General features: G+C 42.5%; 3 protein-coding genes across 4 annotated transcripts in view; 2 read left to right on the forward strand and 1 right to left on the reverse strand.

Moving 5' to 3' along the window:
• The first annotated feature begins 349 nt into the window (after positions 1-349).
• On the forward strand, positions 350-7,021 carry LOC136428093 (peptidyl-prolyl cis-trans isomerase B-like). 2 transcript variants are annotated; one of them, XM_066417377.1, is made up of 6 exons: positions 350-551; positions 944-1,057; positions 3,499-3,592; positions 4,249-4,461; positions 4,835-5,019; positions 5,452-7,021. In XM_066417377.1, the coding sequence occupies exons 1-6, from the start codon at positions 423-425 to the stop codon at positions 5,590-5,592; spliced, it is 876 nt and encodes a 291-aa protein (XP_066273474.1). In that variant the 5' UTR covers positions 350-422; the 3' UTR covers positions 5,593-7,021. The 2 variants fall into 2 exon arrangements, with proteins under 2 accessions (XP_066273474.1, XP_066273475.1); XM_066417378.1 differs by lacking the exon at positions 4,249-4,461 and having other exon boundaries at positions 353-551.
• Positions 7,022-7,874: 853 nt separating this feature from the next.
• LOC136428095 (peptidyl-prolyl cis-trans isomerase 6-like) lies at positions 7,875-11,907 on the forward strand. Its single transcript, XM_066417379.1, has 5 exons — positions 7,875-8,105; positions 9,185-9,298; positions 9,879-9,972; positions 10,480-10,664; positions 11,169-11,907. Exons 1-5 carry the CDS (start codon positions 7,977-7,979, stop codon positions 11,310-11,312), a joined length of 666 nt encoding a protein of 221 aa, XP_066273476.1. The 5' UTR covers positions 7,875-7,976; the 3' UTR covers positions 11,313-11,907.
• Positions 11,908-12,222: 315 nt separating this feature from the next.
• The window catches only part of LOC136428092 (A disintegrin and metalloproteinase with thrombospondin motifs 12-like), a 34,910-nt gene continuing 30,278 nt past the window's right edge, over positions 12,223-16,854 (reverse strand). Inside the window, exons 19-24 of the mRNA XM_066417376.1 lie at positions 16,416-16,542; positions 15,801-16,017; positions 14,648-15,415; positions 14,249-14,395; positions 13,559-13,709; positions 12,223-13,198 (exon numbers count right to left, since the gene is read on the reverse strand). Coding sequence (XP_066273473.1) covers positions 13,035-13,198; positions 13,559-13,709; positions 14,249-14,395; positions 14,648-15,415; positions 15,801-16,017; positions 16,416-16,542 — 1,574 coding nt within the window. The 3' untranslated portion in view covers positions 12,223-13,034. The remainder of the gene's footprint in view (positions 13,199-13,558; positions 13,710-14,248; positions 14,396-14,647; positions 15,416-15,800; positions 16,018-16,415; positions 16,543-16,854) is intronic.

Genomic DNA, 16,854 nt, shown 5'->3' on the forward strand with positions numbered 1-16,854 from the left:
AGTAGAGTAGCCTGAGTAGAGTAGAGTAGAGTAGAGTAGAGTAGAGTAGAGTAGATATAGAGTAGAGTAGAGTAGAGTAGAGTAGAGTAGAGTAGAGTAGAGTAGAGTAGAGTAGAGTAGAGTAGAGTAGAGTAGAGTAGAGTAGAGTAGAGTAGAGTAGAGTAGAGTAGAGTAGAGTAGAGTAGTTGTGTCGGCCAAGGCGGCTTCTCCCAAGGAGGTAAAAAATTATTTTCCGGACCGGGAGCTAGAAAGGTTACGATTTTGCCTTTCTACATCTGCTTGGAGATCACTGCCAGACACATACCGTTTACTATTCCTCCAGTCAACCAATCAGAGACCGCTAACGTGTCAGCACACAGCTGACTTCCGGTAGCCACGTAGACCTCCATTTTTCCCCGGACCGGTTTTTGCAGTGGTAGTGTATGCTTCACTTCGTGCGGAGAAACATGAGGGTGCTTCTAGGAGTCGGTGCCATCGTGGCCTGTGTGGTCTTCTTACTGCTGCCAAACCATGAAACTGAGGCGGCGAAGGGTCCTAAAGTGACGGACAAGGTTGGTTTATATAGCTTGACGCGTGTGGGGAGGGGGGCTCGTCAGGAGTGCGCTTGACCATGAGGCATAACTATAGTTGCACATGGCCTGATGTTTAAATTCTAGACAAAGAGTAATGGCGGAATGAAATCCAGAGGAGACGAGCATAAGAGTAAAACTCTATGTCCAAGAGTATATCCTTGTATGGACCAAGTCGCTGAACTAACGGTCCGACCGCGACCTCAGCAGCAAAATTATTTTTCTGTAAAAAATTTACATATTATTATGCATGGCCAGAATCTTCGTGGCCGGTGGTGCCAAGAAAGTTTAGTCCGGTGAGTTTGCCGGTCTATAGCAGCGTAAGAATCGTTAGTTTTCCTTGTTTATAACGTTATGTCATTTCTCCTGTATAGGTTTGGTTTGACATCACCATCGGAGGCGAGGATGCCGGGCGGATTGAGATCGGACTGTTCGGCAAGACCGTGCCAAAAACAGTCAAGAACTTCATCCAACTGGCCCAGAAAACAGTGGGTACAACACACAACTTTGCAGATAAGATGTAGTGTCCATACAATGTTCTGGAAAGGGAGCCCTTAGCCGTAGACGACTGAGTAAGCCCAACAGAAAGAAAAGACAACATCATGAATATACTGAGGCACCCCACTGATCTAGAGCCTTGATGGGGACGGGGACCTTTTCATGTAGCCTAGAATACAATCTTGTTAGCAACACTGATTTCCATGCTACATATGTGCCTGTAGTTTGTGTACAAGACTAAAGGACAGTGGGAACTACTCTCCAATCAGAAGTTCGGCTTCAGCTAGTGTTTAACATGTTTTTTATTCATTTTTGTCAGGCTTTCTATTTTGTCCTGTTTCCTTTATGCTGGCCACGGCCCAGCCAAATGTTTGTTATCACGGCATAAAGAAAGCAGGACAAAATAGAAAGCTTGACAAAAAAAGCCTAAAAAGTCATGTTTGAAACCAGCCAGAGCCGAACCTGTGTTGTCCTTGTTGGAGAATAAAAGTGTAGCCCTGAGTAAGTGGAAACCCCTTGACCTTTACTCTACCATTGGTGAAGGTCAATGATCTGAACTCATTATTTTCATGGAGGTGACAAAACCTCACTTCGTTTTTATGTAAAGTGTGTCAGAAATCCCCTAAATGTTGTATTTTGTTTTGTGGCCACTTTTCTGGTGTATCTGGGATCAAACTGTCTCTCATGTCTGGAAATCTGCAACAGAGCTGAAGGCTGATAGTAATTAACACCAAGAACATTGTTCACACCAAGATGTTTACTCAGAATGCAAAACACAATTCTTTGATCAATCAGCACATCAAAGGAAAGCTATGTAGGTGAGAAGTGACATAAAAGTGTTAGTGACATAGAAGTGTTAGACCCAGTACCTATTGTCTTTCATGACAAATGTCATGGGAAAATGTCTCCAGTTTGAATCTGGTACAGTTCTTTCAAATTCTAATAAACAGGTCGCATGTTGTGAAGTTGAGAGATTAGTCAGTCTGAGAAGAGAGCAGTGTCCTGTGTGTGTTGCTTAGTCTTGTAGACAGTTCCTCCTGCAGCATCCAAAAGAACCGGGTCACTGAATGACACCCGGTAGATTTCTAGCGGGGACCAACTGATGAATGATTTATCAGGCCCGCCAGCCCATCAAGACTGGAATGCATAAAGTTTGATTTGATCATGCGGTACAGCCCTTCGCGACACTTTAGAGGAAGGAGGTTATATATAACCTCCTCGTTTAGAGAGAGCATTTTCTGCCGTGTACATGTGCGTGTACACTGAAGAATTGTCCTACTCCTAGGCTTCATTTATACACAGAAATAACAAAGAGACTTGATGTGACACATACAAACTTTCATCACAGCATGTACTGTAGCAATATTATATTTGTGTTTGAGTTTGTCTGGCCACAGTCAGTGCATGCATAGATTTCAACCTTCAACAAAGGTAAGTTTATAGGAACATACAACTGTACAACATGTGTACGGAATGTACCTTCTACATTACAAATCACAGGAAAACAATATACGATGTATAATGATGGTACAAATGCTGAATTATCGTCTTTCACTGCCCTCTTATAAAGGACGTCTTGCAGCTGGCTCACACACTAAGTCTGGTGACAAAATCACAGTGCGCCATAAAGCCCTCATTCAGAACCAGTTGGGACTTGATCTCTCTCCATTTTTGTACCAGGCCCATCTTGGATGGCTTCTTTTTGGTGGGAAATGTCGGCTCCACTTCACAAATCTCAGCATCGTCAGGATCTCTACCAGGGGTTTATCTAAATCAGAAAAGAGGGGCGCTGCACCCTCTTGTTTCAGCCCAGCACCCCCTGGTCGAATTCAGATTTTAGCTTAATATCCAGCATACAGCCTTTACTCAGCAATGGATTTTTCCATAAACACATGCAATTCGGTCCCTCACCTCTGTGTGCTCCCTCTTATTCAATTTTTCTAGAAAAACCCCTGTCTACCATCACGTAGTGATCGTTGCATTAGCGCGAGTGCAGCGCCATTGAAGGTGTAAATCGTCATCTCCCCAGTTTCTCCCCGTTTAGGTCATCAGCGTTAACCTTTCAAATGGATAGTAGTTTTGTAGTGAAGACTTTAAAACTGACGCTGCAAAACTAATGATTATGCGCTTAGTTTGGGTAAACTAAAGGTGCGAATAGTCCACAACGCGGCCGTTATTAGCTACTTACTGGTGACGGTCCATGACCTGCCAGCAGCCATATGATTGGTCCCCGCTAGAAATCTACCAGGTGTACGGGGTGGGGGGGGGGGGGGGCTTGTAGAAATAGTTCTGTGCACCATCCGATGCAAGGATGGGCAATAGAAGGAGTAGAAGTAGAGGCACATCCTAACCTTGACTGTAGCATGGTACCAATGTTGATTTTACATGTCAGTCTTTATTGGTCATGACTCATTCCTGCTATCTGCTTCAGAAACCAGACGGCTACAAGGGCAGTGTTTTCCACCGCGTCATCGGTAACTTCATGATCCAAGGTGGCGACTTCACTCGTGGGGATGGCACCGGAGGTTGGTATTTATAAACACTTCATGATCCTAGTTCTAAACAAATACTCCTGCATCCTGTTTAGACTGAGATAGTTTCTCAAAATGGCGGGCTTGAACAAAACTATTTGGTCACACGATGTCAAAAAAATGATGATGATGATAATGCATATAGATATGCACATGCACAGTTTGTACACACACAGTGACACACACATGTCCATGCATGCACATGCACACTAACATGCACAAACATACACACACAGAGGCACACATTTACATATACAAAGTGTCTTATTAACACTTAGTACTCCTTAAGACATGAACCAATACTTCAATTGAAACCAGACTGGAGCACTTGTAAGGTAAAGAGATGAAGCTTAATGTACAAATATTAATAAGCTAGGCATGTTACGGCTGTGTGTCTGTAACTCAACTACACATTCTTCAGTTGGCTTTTTTTGTTCTCACTCTCATGCCATACTAAGTAATTTTTTGCTATCATTTTCTGAACATCCTTTGTCCACAATATCCTTAACAGATTGTCGTATTAGACACTGTTTCAAGGAGTTAGTTACATGTATCGTCTGTTGCAACTAGCTATGGAGCTATCATTGACCACTTGCTGATACAGCTCTTATCTTCTTTTCTGTCTCTCTCTGCCACGCATACTACAAAAGGTGCACTCACAGAGGGATTCGAAGGGCCTCCCACCTGGAAACAAATAGAACGACTTAAAGCCAGCGAAGAAAAGATTCGCAAAGAAGGAAGACAAAGGAATCCTATGGCACTAGGAATAGCTGGCACAGGCCGAAAAATCATGAACATTAATCCTTTGTTTGTTCTGTTTCACGTGATGTATTCAATAGTAGAGGCCTTGTGGCCAAGTGAAGGTGAGGACATAACCTTCTCTTGGAGTGTCCTTCCAACCTCTCTTCAAAGTGCCTTGTGCCCTTCGTGAAATGTTAACATTAAGTGACAGAGAGCCTGCTTACTGGCTAAATCACTGTTTTGGTTTTCTGTTGTTTTTGTGCATGAGATAGTGGCAATGATGGCTTGTGTATGGGCATGTTGGACACAGACACTTTGAAATGTTGTATGGCACAACAGTTTTTCACAATTTTTGTTATCATTTCACCACGTAGTGCTGTCATCCCTCTTTCTCCACCTCTTTAATCCAAATCTCCCGTCTGCTTCTTTATAAGAAAGTCTCCCAATTTGACAGGACAATTGTTACATGAACAAATCTCATTGTTTGCCTTGCAGGCAAGAGCATCTATGGTGACCGTTTTGAGGATGAAAACTTCAAGCTACACCACTACGGCCAAGGCTGGCTGAGCATGGCAAATGCTGGCAAGAACACAAACGGTTCCCAGTTCTTCATTACTGTAGCAAAGACGGAGTGGTTGGACGGCAAGCATGTCGTCTTTGGAAAGGTCCTGAAGGGCATGGTAAGGCCTGCTTCGATGCAGTACTTTATCTAGCAGTGGATAAGAGAAAACAATCATGTCTCTATGATCTAGTGCAACTATTTGTACAAAAGGAGCTAAAATATAATGTGAATTAGACCGAGTACATGTAATTGTATCCATCAATTCCCTATAGGGGAAGGAAAATATATTGTTTTCTCAGGTGTCGTTTTTCCTCCCATCTCTCATTCTTCAGAGTTCAGACCTCCATGTTACTACTGATATTACTAGCATCTAGAATATGTGTAACATATTTACCTCTGGGTTACACTTGGTAAACTTTAAACAAAAAAAGGACTGATGTACTTATGACTGGCAAAAGTAGTATGTGAGTTTTGTGACATATGTTGAGAAATATTGATGGGCCAAGGTGTCATTTTATGTTTTATCCTAAATCCTCATTGTTTCTTCCAGAGTGTTGTGAAAAAGATTGAGAAAACCAAGACAGACGGCAGAGACAGGCCAGAGAAAGAAGTGAAAATTAAGGATGCTGGACACGAGAAATTTGACACACCATTCGCCGTTGAGAAAGAGAAAGTAGACGATACCAATTAGTTTTAGAACAAGAGTAGCATTGGGGATTTAGATCAAGAATAGCATTGGGGATTTAGAAATCATTGTCTGTTGTGTCATAAACCCACCATTGTAAAGGAACTTGAATACTTCTGTCTGGCCAGAAAGAACTTTGGAAGATATAGAGACAATTTAAACTCTACGACTGGACAAAATTCAGAGAGTTACATCTGGACGAAACTAAATCTCTGGAAGTACATCTCTTAATTTTATCCAGTTGTAGAGTTTGAATTGTCTTTATACATGTATATTGATAACCTGGATGTCTAACCTTCATAAACGTGACTTTGAAGATGTTTTTAAAACCCGTCCCTTCTAACCATGTACTTACAACTGTCAGAGCTATGACAATCTGGTTATGTCATCATTACAACAACTAAACCACCTCTATATTGTTTGATGCTGTGTTGGTTATTCCAGAGAGAATATTACAGATTATTGCACAAGATAGAAAAGCTTTTTTGTTTTGTAAAAAGCTACCTTGAGATTAAACCTGTGCCAGAAAGAATAGTTTGTAAGGATTCAGGTTCTTTGTTGCCCCTCTAGCAACAGAAGAATGTCCTTGTATGAAGTAATGAGTCTCCTACGTGCAGCTCTTTTGAACTTTTGTATGTTTGAGAACCATTGTAGCAGTCATTCACATACAAGTGTGCCTTCTTTTGATTTAGACAAGGATTTCTAACCAAATAAAACAGTCCTCATTTTGTGAAAACTGACATCTTAGTTATTTTTAGTCTCTAACTATGCTGGCTAAAGGGAGAATCATAGGGTTTCATTGGCCAACTCAGAGGGGGAAATGTTAGCCTTCCCCTCGGACTGACTCTCCTGGCCAATTATTCCCCTTTCTGCCAAATTCTATGATCTATACCTCCGTAAGAAGGCTTGGTTGAGGCTAAGTTCTTAAAACAGAAGCACCCCTGAGTCTGACTTAGCATAAATTTAAGTACATTCCATTGTATTCCAGTCTTTTACGACTTTACTCCAATGTCATTCTCCCTTTTTGTAGAAACTTGGCCGTGCACTTAATGAACGTCTCTACTCAAACACAGACATAGTGCAATATTGCATTTGATGTGAGTTAGAGCTCAGTACTGTCAAACTGTCATATAACTTGATGCTTTAGTACTAGTGATAGTCCTTTTAGAAGGCTCTGTATGATATTGTGTCGTCCCAAACATGGGACTTAATGCAATCTACAGACAATTTATATTCCCTCTGATATAAGGTCTTTGTTTTTGCATATTTTCATGTAAAAATATTCCTTGGCAAATCCCTTTCCATCCAGAGTGTGTATATACTCGAATCACTTGTATGCAGTATACAAATGTCTGTGGAATTGTGAGATTTCGTTTGAGAGCTTCACTTCTTTGTGATATCTAGAAGTTCTAGCAATAAACAATCCAGAAGTGGTGGCAAATGTCCTTTGTCTTCTTGGGGATGAAATCAAGATAACACTTCCGGTTTTAATTTCTGGTACCTATCAGGGTCACGAGTCCTCATTAAATGTTGTTCATGAGACATTCACATCCATACTATAGCAGGAATGTTACACAGGGCAGTTGGGAATCAAAAGCTCAGATAAACTGTAAGACTATATTATTGCTAACTTAAATTGCTTATCAGAATTATCACATATGTAAGTTTATACCGTCTGAAAGCGATGAAAAAGTGATGATCTTGGAAATAGTCAGAGGTGACCTCAATCATTCGTGACCCGAAATGTAGATATTTTTCGAATTATGTCGAAGCTAGGGAGGCAAAGGCTCAGTCCAGTGCACTGTAAGAGCGCCTCCTAACAGTGTAAGATTCAACTGTCGACATCTTGGGTCAGTTTCGATGTTCTACATGTATGTATCCTATGTTCTATGATGCATTATGTACCATATTCTCTGTTGGTTGGAACGTCCTATGGTCGACATGAGAACACGGTAGCCCTCAGTTCGTAATGAAGGGTGCCCTCCTTTGCTAAGACAGTGTTGAATCTTAGGACGTCCGATCCGCGTTGTCATGACACCCTTACTTAGTAACTTAATCCACGGGGATGCACAAGTAGGTCATGCGATAATAAGGACTTCGGGCGAAATGTTATGGAATTACGGGCAGTGAGTGTATGATTGCGAATTTCTGCTATATACACTACAGCTTACAAAATACAAAATACTTGGGCATCCCGCCCTTGAACTTTGCACTTCCTACGTCACTTGTCTGATGCTGTCGCTAAGCAATCAGCGCTTGGGAACACTGACTTGATCAACCGGTTTTCATTCCTGTATATACCGCCAAAACTAGCCGTGTCTAAGGGACAGTAGTCTGTGGAAGTCTAACGAAGAAGGGAGCGTCGCTGAGAACACCAAAGCTATTTCACCATGTTATGGCAGCGTTTTATGAGGAGGTACCTGTGGGCCATAGTGATAGCGGCCATCCTGGCGGCCTGCGTCATCTTTCTACTGCTACCAAACGACAAGGATCCACAGGGGCCAAAGGTGACAGAGAAGGTATGAATCCATAGATATTATATTCCGCTTATAGGTCACAAAGCCTCCTCACCTGGAATCAGAGGCACGGATATGATCGACTGACTGGCTTCTGTCAATAACGTTACACATCGTTGTTTACATTTCGGATACACAGTTTAGTTTCTGGGCACAGGTATTCAATTCATTCAAACGCCATATTTTGATGGTTGACGCCCGGGGGCCATTTTTCCTAGGCCTGCTACTCACGTTTTAGTACTATCTTTGGGACCAGTCTTGTTTTGCTTCAAATCTGCTCCAACCTTCGCTACGCTACCTGAGACACTGGGATAGTGAGGGTTGGAGCGGGTGCTATGCCCGGTTATACATGTATCTGTAGTATATACTCCGACTCTGACTCAGGTGCTCCACAGCTTCATGTTTGACTACTAGTATCGTGACGGTTAATCTACCCACAGGTACATGTACCGTCTGGCTATCTAAATATGTTGACATGCCGTACTGCTGACCCCATAAACTGTTGAATATGCTTGCAATGGGCACAAAAAGGCGACTCGTTACCTTAAAAATACGACTACAATATTGTAATTTGATACTTTGCAGTCTAAAAAACGTACAAAAGGATTGGAGCTCATTCACTTTCGTCAACAAGGAAGCCATAAATTATGTGACCCAATTACGTGTCATATGTGACAAATATGATGCCAGTGCCGATAATTTCAGGATACGGGTTGTCATAATGCATTTCTATTGATTCAGAGAAATTCGTTACATCCATTCTTTTGTCCCCTGCGAGGCCCTGGATTACAATGTTACGGGTCCTGATTTTGTGACAAAACTGATTTTCTTTTGTGTCAAATTAAAACAAATGCTTTTCTTAAACATTGCCATATAAACCTCTAAACTCTATCAGAATCTTACTCCAAACGCATCACCCACCCTGATCTGCTTCGATTCTGTGTATTTTTTCATGCTCTAGCAGTCTTTTTGTTCTATTGATTCTATTGGAAAATGTAGAGCTAATTCAGTCACAGTTGAAGGTTTTGTTTTGGTATAGCACGTAGTTGATGTAAAAGTGACATCTTCACCTCCCCCCTCAGGTGTGGTTTGACATCACCATTGGAGGTGAGCCGGCGGGGCGGGTCGAGATCGGACTCTTCGGCAAGATCGTCCCCAAAACAGTCCGGAATTTCGCGACGCTAGCGAAGAGAGAGGTGGGTACATGTATAGTTTTGACGAAATGTAACTCATTCCGAGGGATGGTATAGCCTATAACCACCTTGCTCAATCTGAGTTAGTCGGGAGGTCAACCCAGGGCGTGTGCTCTTGTGTCCGTAAAGTCATGGACATTTGTCTGCGACAAGTGCTGAATCCTGTGAATGTTAACCAAAATCGAGGAATGGCCTTGTTGAAAGACAGGGGCTTACTGTTGTTGACTAGATCAGATAAGATCTGACCAAAACATCTGGACTACATACATGTATACATGTATATAATCGTGTCTTAGCAACATACATTCAACTTATCGACTATGATGTACTGATAGTAGAGCCACTGTTTTCAGAGATTTTTTGTCTAGAAGCTCTCTTGTATATTTTGTGGGGATGGAAATATTGATACATCTAATAGCATTGATCAACGGAAACCAAGTAGGTTTCAATAAGATTGGGGAAATGCAAGTGGTCTTTAGTGCTCATGTTATCCCTACGCGTTATGATAAGTACACATGTATACACGAAGATACCATTTGTTGTTTTTGAGATAAAACGTGCCATCCATGATTGTATCCCACAGAAACCAGAAGGCTACAATGGGTGTATTTTCCACCGAGTCATGAAGGGTTTCATGATCCAAGGAGGAGACTTCACACACGGGGACGGCACAGGGGGTGAGTGGAGCCATTCTACTGTACAATACACGTGATGCTCAGTCGACGAGTCAATTCAGTTCAATCTCATCTCCAAGCAGAGGTTAGCCTCCGGCTCGTTTTGGACATGTTGCTAGATTTTTCATCTGGCTTTCTATTTTGGCAGGTTTTCTTTTTGCTGGTGGACAAAAAGAAAACCTAACAAAATAGAAGCTCGATGAAAAATGCATAGAGATACGTCCAAAACTTGGCGGAGACTAACCTCTGCTTGGAGACTAGTCAATGGAAGTCTTCCATGCCTTCCAGTCTTAATGGCAGGTTTTAGGGTACCATTTTCCAGCCCTGCGCCTCAAACAGTTTTTTTTATATCTTGAGAGGGACAACCCAGCAAACGTCTGAGGAGGTAAACATAGAGGCGCGTACAATGAATAAATCAATTTACTAGCATTGTAAGTTCACATGGTACACAGCCCATGTACACTGCATAAACTCTTCCACAGTCTTTACGTGTCTGCTCCTCTGCCACAGGTTACAGCATCTATGGCGGCCATTTTGAGGACGAGAACTTTGAGCTGCAGCACTATGGGGCTGGCTGGCTGAGTATGGCGAACGCTGGAAAGGACACGAACGGCTCTCAGTTCTTCATCACCACCGTCAAAACGTCGTGGCTGGACGGCAAGCACGTCGTCTTCGGGAAGGTCCTTAAAGGCATGGTAAGAACAGTTTTCATTTTTCTTGAGTCTTCAGCTCAGGCAAATTGCTTTAAAGATTTCACATAAATCGACGACAGTGTGTGCGAACGATGTAGATAGAACTACACCTAGGGCACTGGAAACTTATGGTGCCTACCGGCACATAGATCATAGATCAGCAAGTAAAAGGGTATATTTTTACACGGGGGGGGGGGGGGTACTCTAGACACTTCCTCAAACACGGGACCCCCATTTTGATTTACGTCTCTTCCGAAAGACGAGCGAAGTCCCCAACAGATGTCCTGTCCCAAGATTTGGACCCGGGTCTCCCAGTTACGAACTAACTGGAACCTGGAGCTCAACTGTGAGGCTGCTACCAGTTGAGCTACGGGGACATCACTATGTTATAAAGTGTGTTCTCAGAAATGTGAGGACACCGCCACGCGAAAACAAAACACGCTGTACACGAACATTTACTACACGGTCAAGGAGAAAGTGTTCACAACGTCTGTTAATCTTTTTCAGGACGTCGTCAGGAAAATGGAAGAGCAGGAAACATCAGACCGCAACAGACCACTGAAGGAGGTCAAAATCTCGGACGTCGGACATGAGGATGTATGGAGCCCGTTCGTGGTGTTACAGGAAGGCGCTATGGAGTCCACCATGTAGAATAACACATAAGGATCATTAAGCCAATGTGAAGTTTCTTTGAGGTTAGTTAGGTAGTGTCCATTGTAAGTATTCTGTAAGACGCATAGAGAGCATTACCATCCACATGGAAAGTAAAAGACAGATGTATAAAGTGTTGATGAAGTGTTGTTACGTTACCTACATTTATGGTGTCTTTATTCGATGATTTGAGAGACAGGTACTAGTAGTACTGAAAATGTTGCTGTCCTCATAAGGTTACTAGTATCCAACTATTATTTCGTTGATGTGTGTGAATGAGCTGGCTGAAGTTAAATTTTTGTGGGGTTTTGTATATTTCTAGTTTTAGTGAAAGTCCTCATCTAATGCAGTCTAACATGCAATGCTAGATTCTTTTGCTCATAGTAATGTGATGGGAAGTACATGTATAATTTTGCATTGTATGAAGACATTAACAGGAGATGCTGCATTGTTACAATGTCAAGCAACTCAAGTCAGGCATATGTGGTACACAGGATCCTTCGTAGCAACTGATCAGTGTAAACAAGTTAGCCGTTTCTTCCTTTAGACGCATTAGACTTCTCGTGAAATAAACGAATTTTGTGAATATTGTCAACTCTGTCGTACTTATTTGTTGTTCTCTCTGTATCATCTCCATGAAAAATCATTCATGCAAAATAGATGCATAAGGAAGCATCTTTAGTTGGATGCTTATCACAATTGGTGGTGGATATTTGGGGAAATTGAAAAAAGAGCGAGATGGTGTCGCCCATGTACCTAGTACCTTATTGGCATGTACGAGATGCGGTTATAGCAGTGGGGCAGCTTTGGACGATATTCTATACTGATTGGCCACTGTTGAAGTGCCTTATTAACCACACGGACACAAAATCAAGTGCCTACACACAGTGTTGTACGAAAATACGTTGCTTTATTCGATGCATTCAGGAAAGTGGTTATGACAGAAGAGTATTTTCTTACGTGATAGACAAAAGTACAGCAGTTGAACAGTCCAAGTACGTATCGTACTATGGCTCAACAGAATGTACTGATAGTAGTACGACAATATGTGGCAGTGCACTCGGTGACTTTTGTTCAGTAATGTGGCTGTGTGTTAACATCGCCCATAGTAATAACATGGCACTAAAGGGCAAGCAAAGCTTTAAAACAAGTTATGATACATGACGTTTTATTGACATTATCTGATACGAATTACATGTACTTGCATTACTCATTCAAATCATTTAGATACGAAACCAAAAATAACCCACGAAAATTGGTGCAGAACCAGATATGTACAGAACAAAATTTACACCAATTGCTCAGCTTTCATGACAAATTCGGGATGAAAACGAGCAATAAATAGAAATTGGAATTGAAAATGTAATAAAGGCATCCTTGCATGATATGTTTGGCCCTCTTCAATTCAGTCACGATTTTAGCTTGCTAACAACTGCCTCAATGTGACCCCACACAGATCGACAATCTTTCCTCCATCTTTTTTCTACCAATAGTGTCCGATTCTAACAATCCAGTCACAAGTTGTGGGCAGTACTTACATTATACATGTCGCTTGGGTTTCATAATATGGTCACACCTGCCAAAATATTTTACCATAGCAGCCTGTATCGCCACTGCAAGGCTATTCTGAACATTTACATAGTTAGAAGAGACAGTTACTAAGACATATCCTACGATTCGACAACGATTTCAGTCGACATTGTTATGTTGTACTAGGCTCGTTTATTGGCGCGTTCTCTTCTGTTGGTGTGTTCTCCGGTTGACGACTGGATCCCCGCAGCTCTTGCAGCACTTTGCCCGGAACTGCGGCATGTGGCACCTGCGGAACCGAACCACGATGTTGCACAGGTGCGGTCTGTTCAGGTCGCCTGCACATCTACTCTGGGCTACAGAAACAAAGAAACATGGGCATGTCACGTCGCTATAGAACAGCTAGTGTCAGCGTTGTAATATATTTTTCATTGTCGGTGCACTCACAGCTAAGCTAGATTATGAGAGATATTGACATATTGAATGAAGCAAAATCATACTCTTAACAAGACAAAACTACTTGCGTCGATGAAGGTAATGAGATGCTTCAGTCACTGACGAAAGACAGCGGATGCTGTCTGAAACGTCTGACCATTTTCAAATCTATCAATTTGCTTGAGTAACTGTTATCGTGCGTGTCACACTCGTCGTTGATCGGATCGAGGATTTTAAAGGTTCTCTTGTTAAACAGCCCATTCCATTCCTTATCAATTTACCTGAGTTTTCGGAGGGACAGTCCTCTAGATTGCACTGTTGCACGTTGGCAGGTGTTCGCCGTTCGTCGCAGCCCTGACTGCGCCTCCTGGTGGCCATATCCTGGCACTGCACCTGTCGCCTCTGCAGACCGCCTCCACAGGACGCCGAGCACTGATGGACGAAGGAACAACATGATGACGTCATACTCGTTCTATTCAATCTAAGGTAGGACACATGGGATGTTGATGTGGATTCCCAGTACGTATGCAAAAAGAATCGCTGTCATGATAGTAAGATATGAAATTAATCAAATAGATGAATAAAAAACTTCATGCTACTGTGTGTTCACAGAAACACATTAACTGATGATATCTTATTCAAATAGAATGTCGAATTAATAATTTGTATCCTTTTCAATATCACTTTGAAACATGGCTCGCTGAGGAGACTGAAAAAAAAATACTTGCCGTATGAGTAAATATTGCAAATGTTGAGTGAATGGGCTTATGTACTAAAATGAACACTTTATATTATGACATCCGTTATTGTATGTATATCATATTAAATCTTTGTGTGTAACGTTACATGTGTCTTCAATATCGGTTTGAAAGATAAAGAGAAACTTTATTGGGAGACTGAGAAAAGGCTAGGTAGGCCTCTAATCTAACACTATCTATCTACAATACAAAATGTTCGGTGAATGAGCCTACCTCACTCCAGCCGCCAGTGACCCACAGTGCGCACGGCCGGACGAAGCATGGTCTCTGTTGAAGGGGCTTCTTGCTATGTTCACACTGATGTCGCACAGAGCAGGTCACGTCTCTCTCCTGCATGCCGTGCCCACATGTCTGGGAACACTAAGGGGTAGGGGAGCAAAACGTTTATGAGACTCGGCAAAACGTACTGATAGTCAGACATACGTAAGCATGACTAGAAGTCAAAATGCGACGAGACACAAACAATTTGTGAGACACAATCCATGCATGAATGAGGATTACACTTTACATTACCAACAAATAACAGACATTGGGACTAAAAATGTCATGATGTCATTTACCATCACAGATGAACTTTCATACTAACAATACATGTAGTTGGGCTGCACTTACTTCTGACCAGTTTCCAGTCACCCATCCATGCAGTTCGTGACGATGTCGCACTGTGTCCTTACTGACGGTGGCGCTCAAAGTTGTAGCAGTGGAGTGAGCAGCCGTTTGAGGCAGAGTAGAAATCCGTTCTGTCGACATAGTAGTCGGTGACGTGGTAGGTGTCTCCGTTTTCAAACGGAGTGCTGTCCTCACCATGGCAACTTTGGAAGGATCATTGGTCCTGTCATCAACAACTGGCGTACTTGACATTAGTCTTAAACTTGACCATGACGTTATTACTTGCTTTTCTCCTGAGAGAGTACCTTGTGTAAGAGTGGCTGTGGATATCGGAGTTGTGGTTTCTGCATGTGCTCTGATTCTTTCTGTGTGTGCGCCAGAACTTCCTTCTGATTTTGCGGGCGACAAACGCCTAAGGAACGGTTTATCTTCGACGTGAGCATCATCACCCATCATGAAAGCCCTGAATCTCGTGATGATGTTCTCTTCGCCGTAGTCTCTCTTCTTTTCTCTCTCTTGTAGACTGTTATCTTCTTTTGGCTTTCCAACTTTCCTTGTACTATGTAGAACGGTTGATCCTCCCAGTGGTGTGTTTGTGATAACGTCTGTTGTAATGTGAACATCTGCTGTGGTACTCTCCGTGGTGGGATCCGGGGGACAGACGTGGATGTTGCAGAGGACAGTCTTGGGTCTGACGTCGGGGTCGCACGTGGCGTTGCCCTGGCACGTGAGGGACTGGGTCTTGATGCCTCCTCCACAGCTCTTGGAACACTGATGGGATATATAGATTGTGACAAGACAAAATAATGACTTAGATGTGGCTTGACATTTTGTCATGAATCTGATTGTCATCATCCTTCAGGGAAGTAAAGATTAGTAGATGCATTGTCCACCATATTCTGCACGGTTCTACGTTTTATTTATCTATCTACTGGCAAGTGTCAAAAGTACACTACAGAGACTCTCATGCAGTATAGCTGATCAGAATCAGTCATACAATCCAGTTAAACCACGGTTCTACGTTAACAGAAGAAAGAACTATTCTTTAACACATATAGCCTGTACATCGTCATGCATAGACATAACTTTTCAGCTACAGTTGGTACATATATCATTTGATTACTAGTTACTCAGTAAAAAACAGTATGATCTGTACCTCTGACCATGGCCCAGGGGTCCACTTCGCAAAGGGACACGGGACATCCTCGTTGCAGGTCTCCTCGGGAGGAGGTTTGGGGAGCGCAATGCACTCCACGAACGGCAGCGCCATCTGTTCGTCCGGACCGATACTGCGGATACACAGGACGGACCTGGTCCGGGTCCCGCCCTCCCCACAGGACGCCGTGCAATGCTGCCACGGTCCTGTCCACCACCTGAGGTAAGGACCATAACAGAATGTTAGAATTGAACCATTCAGAAGTCTGTAATATGCCAGACATTTTGATCTTCATAAACACGCTATGCAATGCTGCCACAGTCCTGTCCACCACCTGAGGTAGGGATCATAACAAAATGTCAAAACATGAAACATTCAGAACGTTCAGCTTGAAGTTTCTACTTTGCCAGACATCATGGACATTTCGATCGCCATTGAACAGTTCGAAAGAAAAGGCTGAATACGTTACGACATAGACATCTCTTCAGATTGACCTATCAATTATCACTATTACAGCTGCCGAATCTCTTTTGAATCTCAAAAGAGACTCGGCAGCTGTAATAGGTTTGGAACTTTGGATACAAGGCAAGTCTAGTCATGGGTCGAAAAACATACCTTGAGGGACACCTATCCTCGTTACACGTTCGAAGCTTGTCGTCAGGCTTGGTGGTCGCATTGCAGAATCGTGGGTCGACCTGTCCAGCTTCTTTCTCCACGCACATCACCCTGGATCGCTGTGTACCTGAGACAACAGAGTATGCATTCTTTTTAAAAACATATAACCGGGCATGGTTTGTTATGTGGCCATCGAATATGACTATTATATGTAATATAAAGACTCCATTATACAAATCAGTCCTATTTTTGAAGGAAGATTTCATCACATGCGCCCACCAGCTAAGATCCATGTCATACGGATGGCCAATCAGCACCAAGGACATGTCAGCGAACTTTGAGAAGCATTATTCGTCTTCCCAAAAAAATACAGGAACTTCAACAATAACAGTGATTTGAAAAAGTAACCAAACGAAGAGTATATAGTGTCCACAGAATT

Source organism: Branchiostoma lanceolatum, chromosome 2, assembly GCF_035083965.1.
Source record: "Branchiostoma lanceolatum isolate klBraLanc5 chromosome 2, klBraLanc5.hap2, whole genome shotgun sequence".
Lineage (NCBI taxonomy): Eukaryota > Metazoa > Chordata > Leptocardii > Amphioxiformes > Branchiostomatidae > Branchiostoma > Branchiostoma lanceolatum.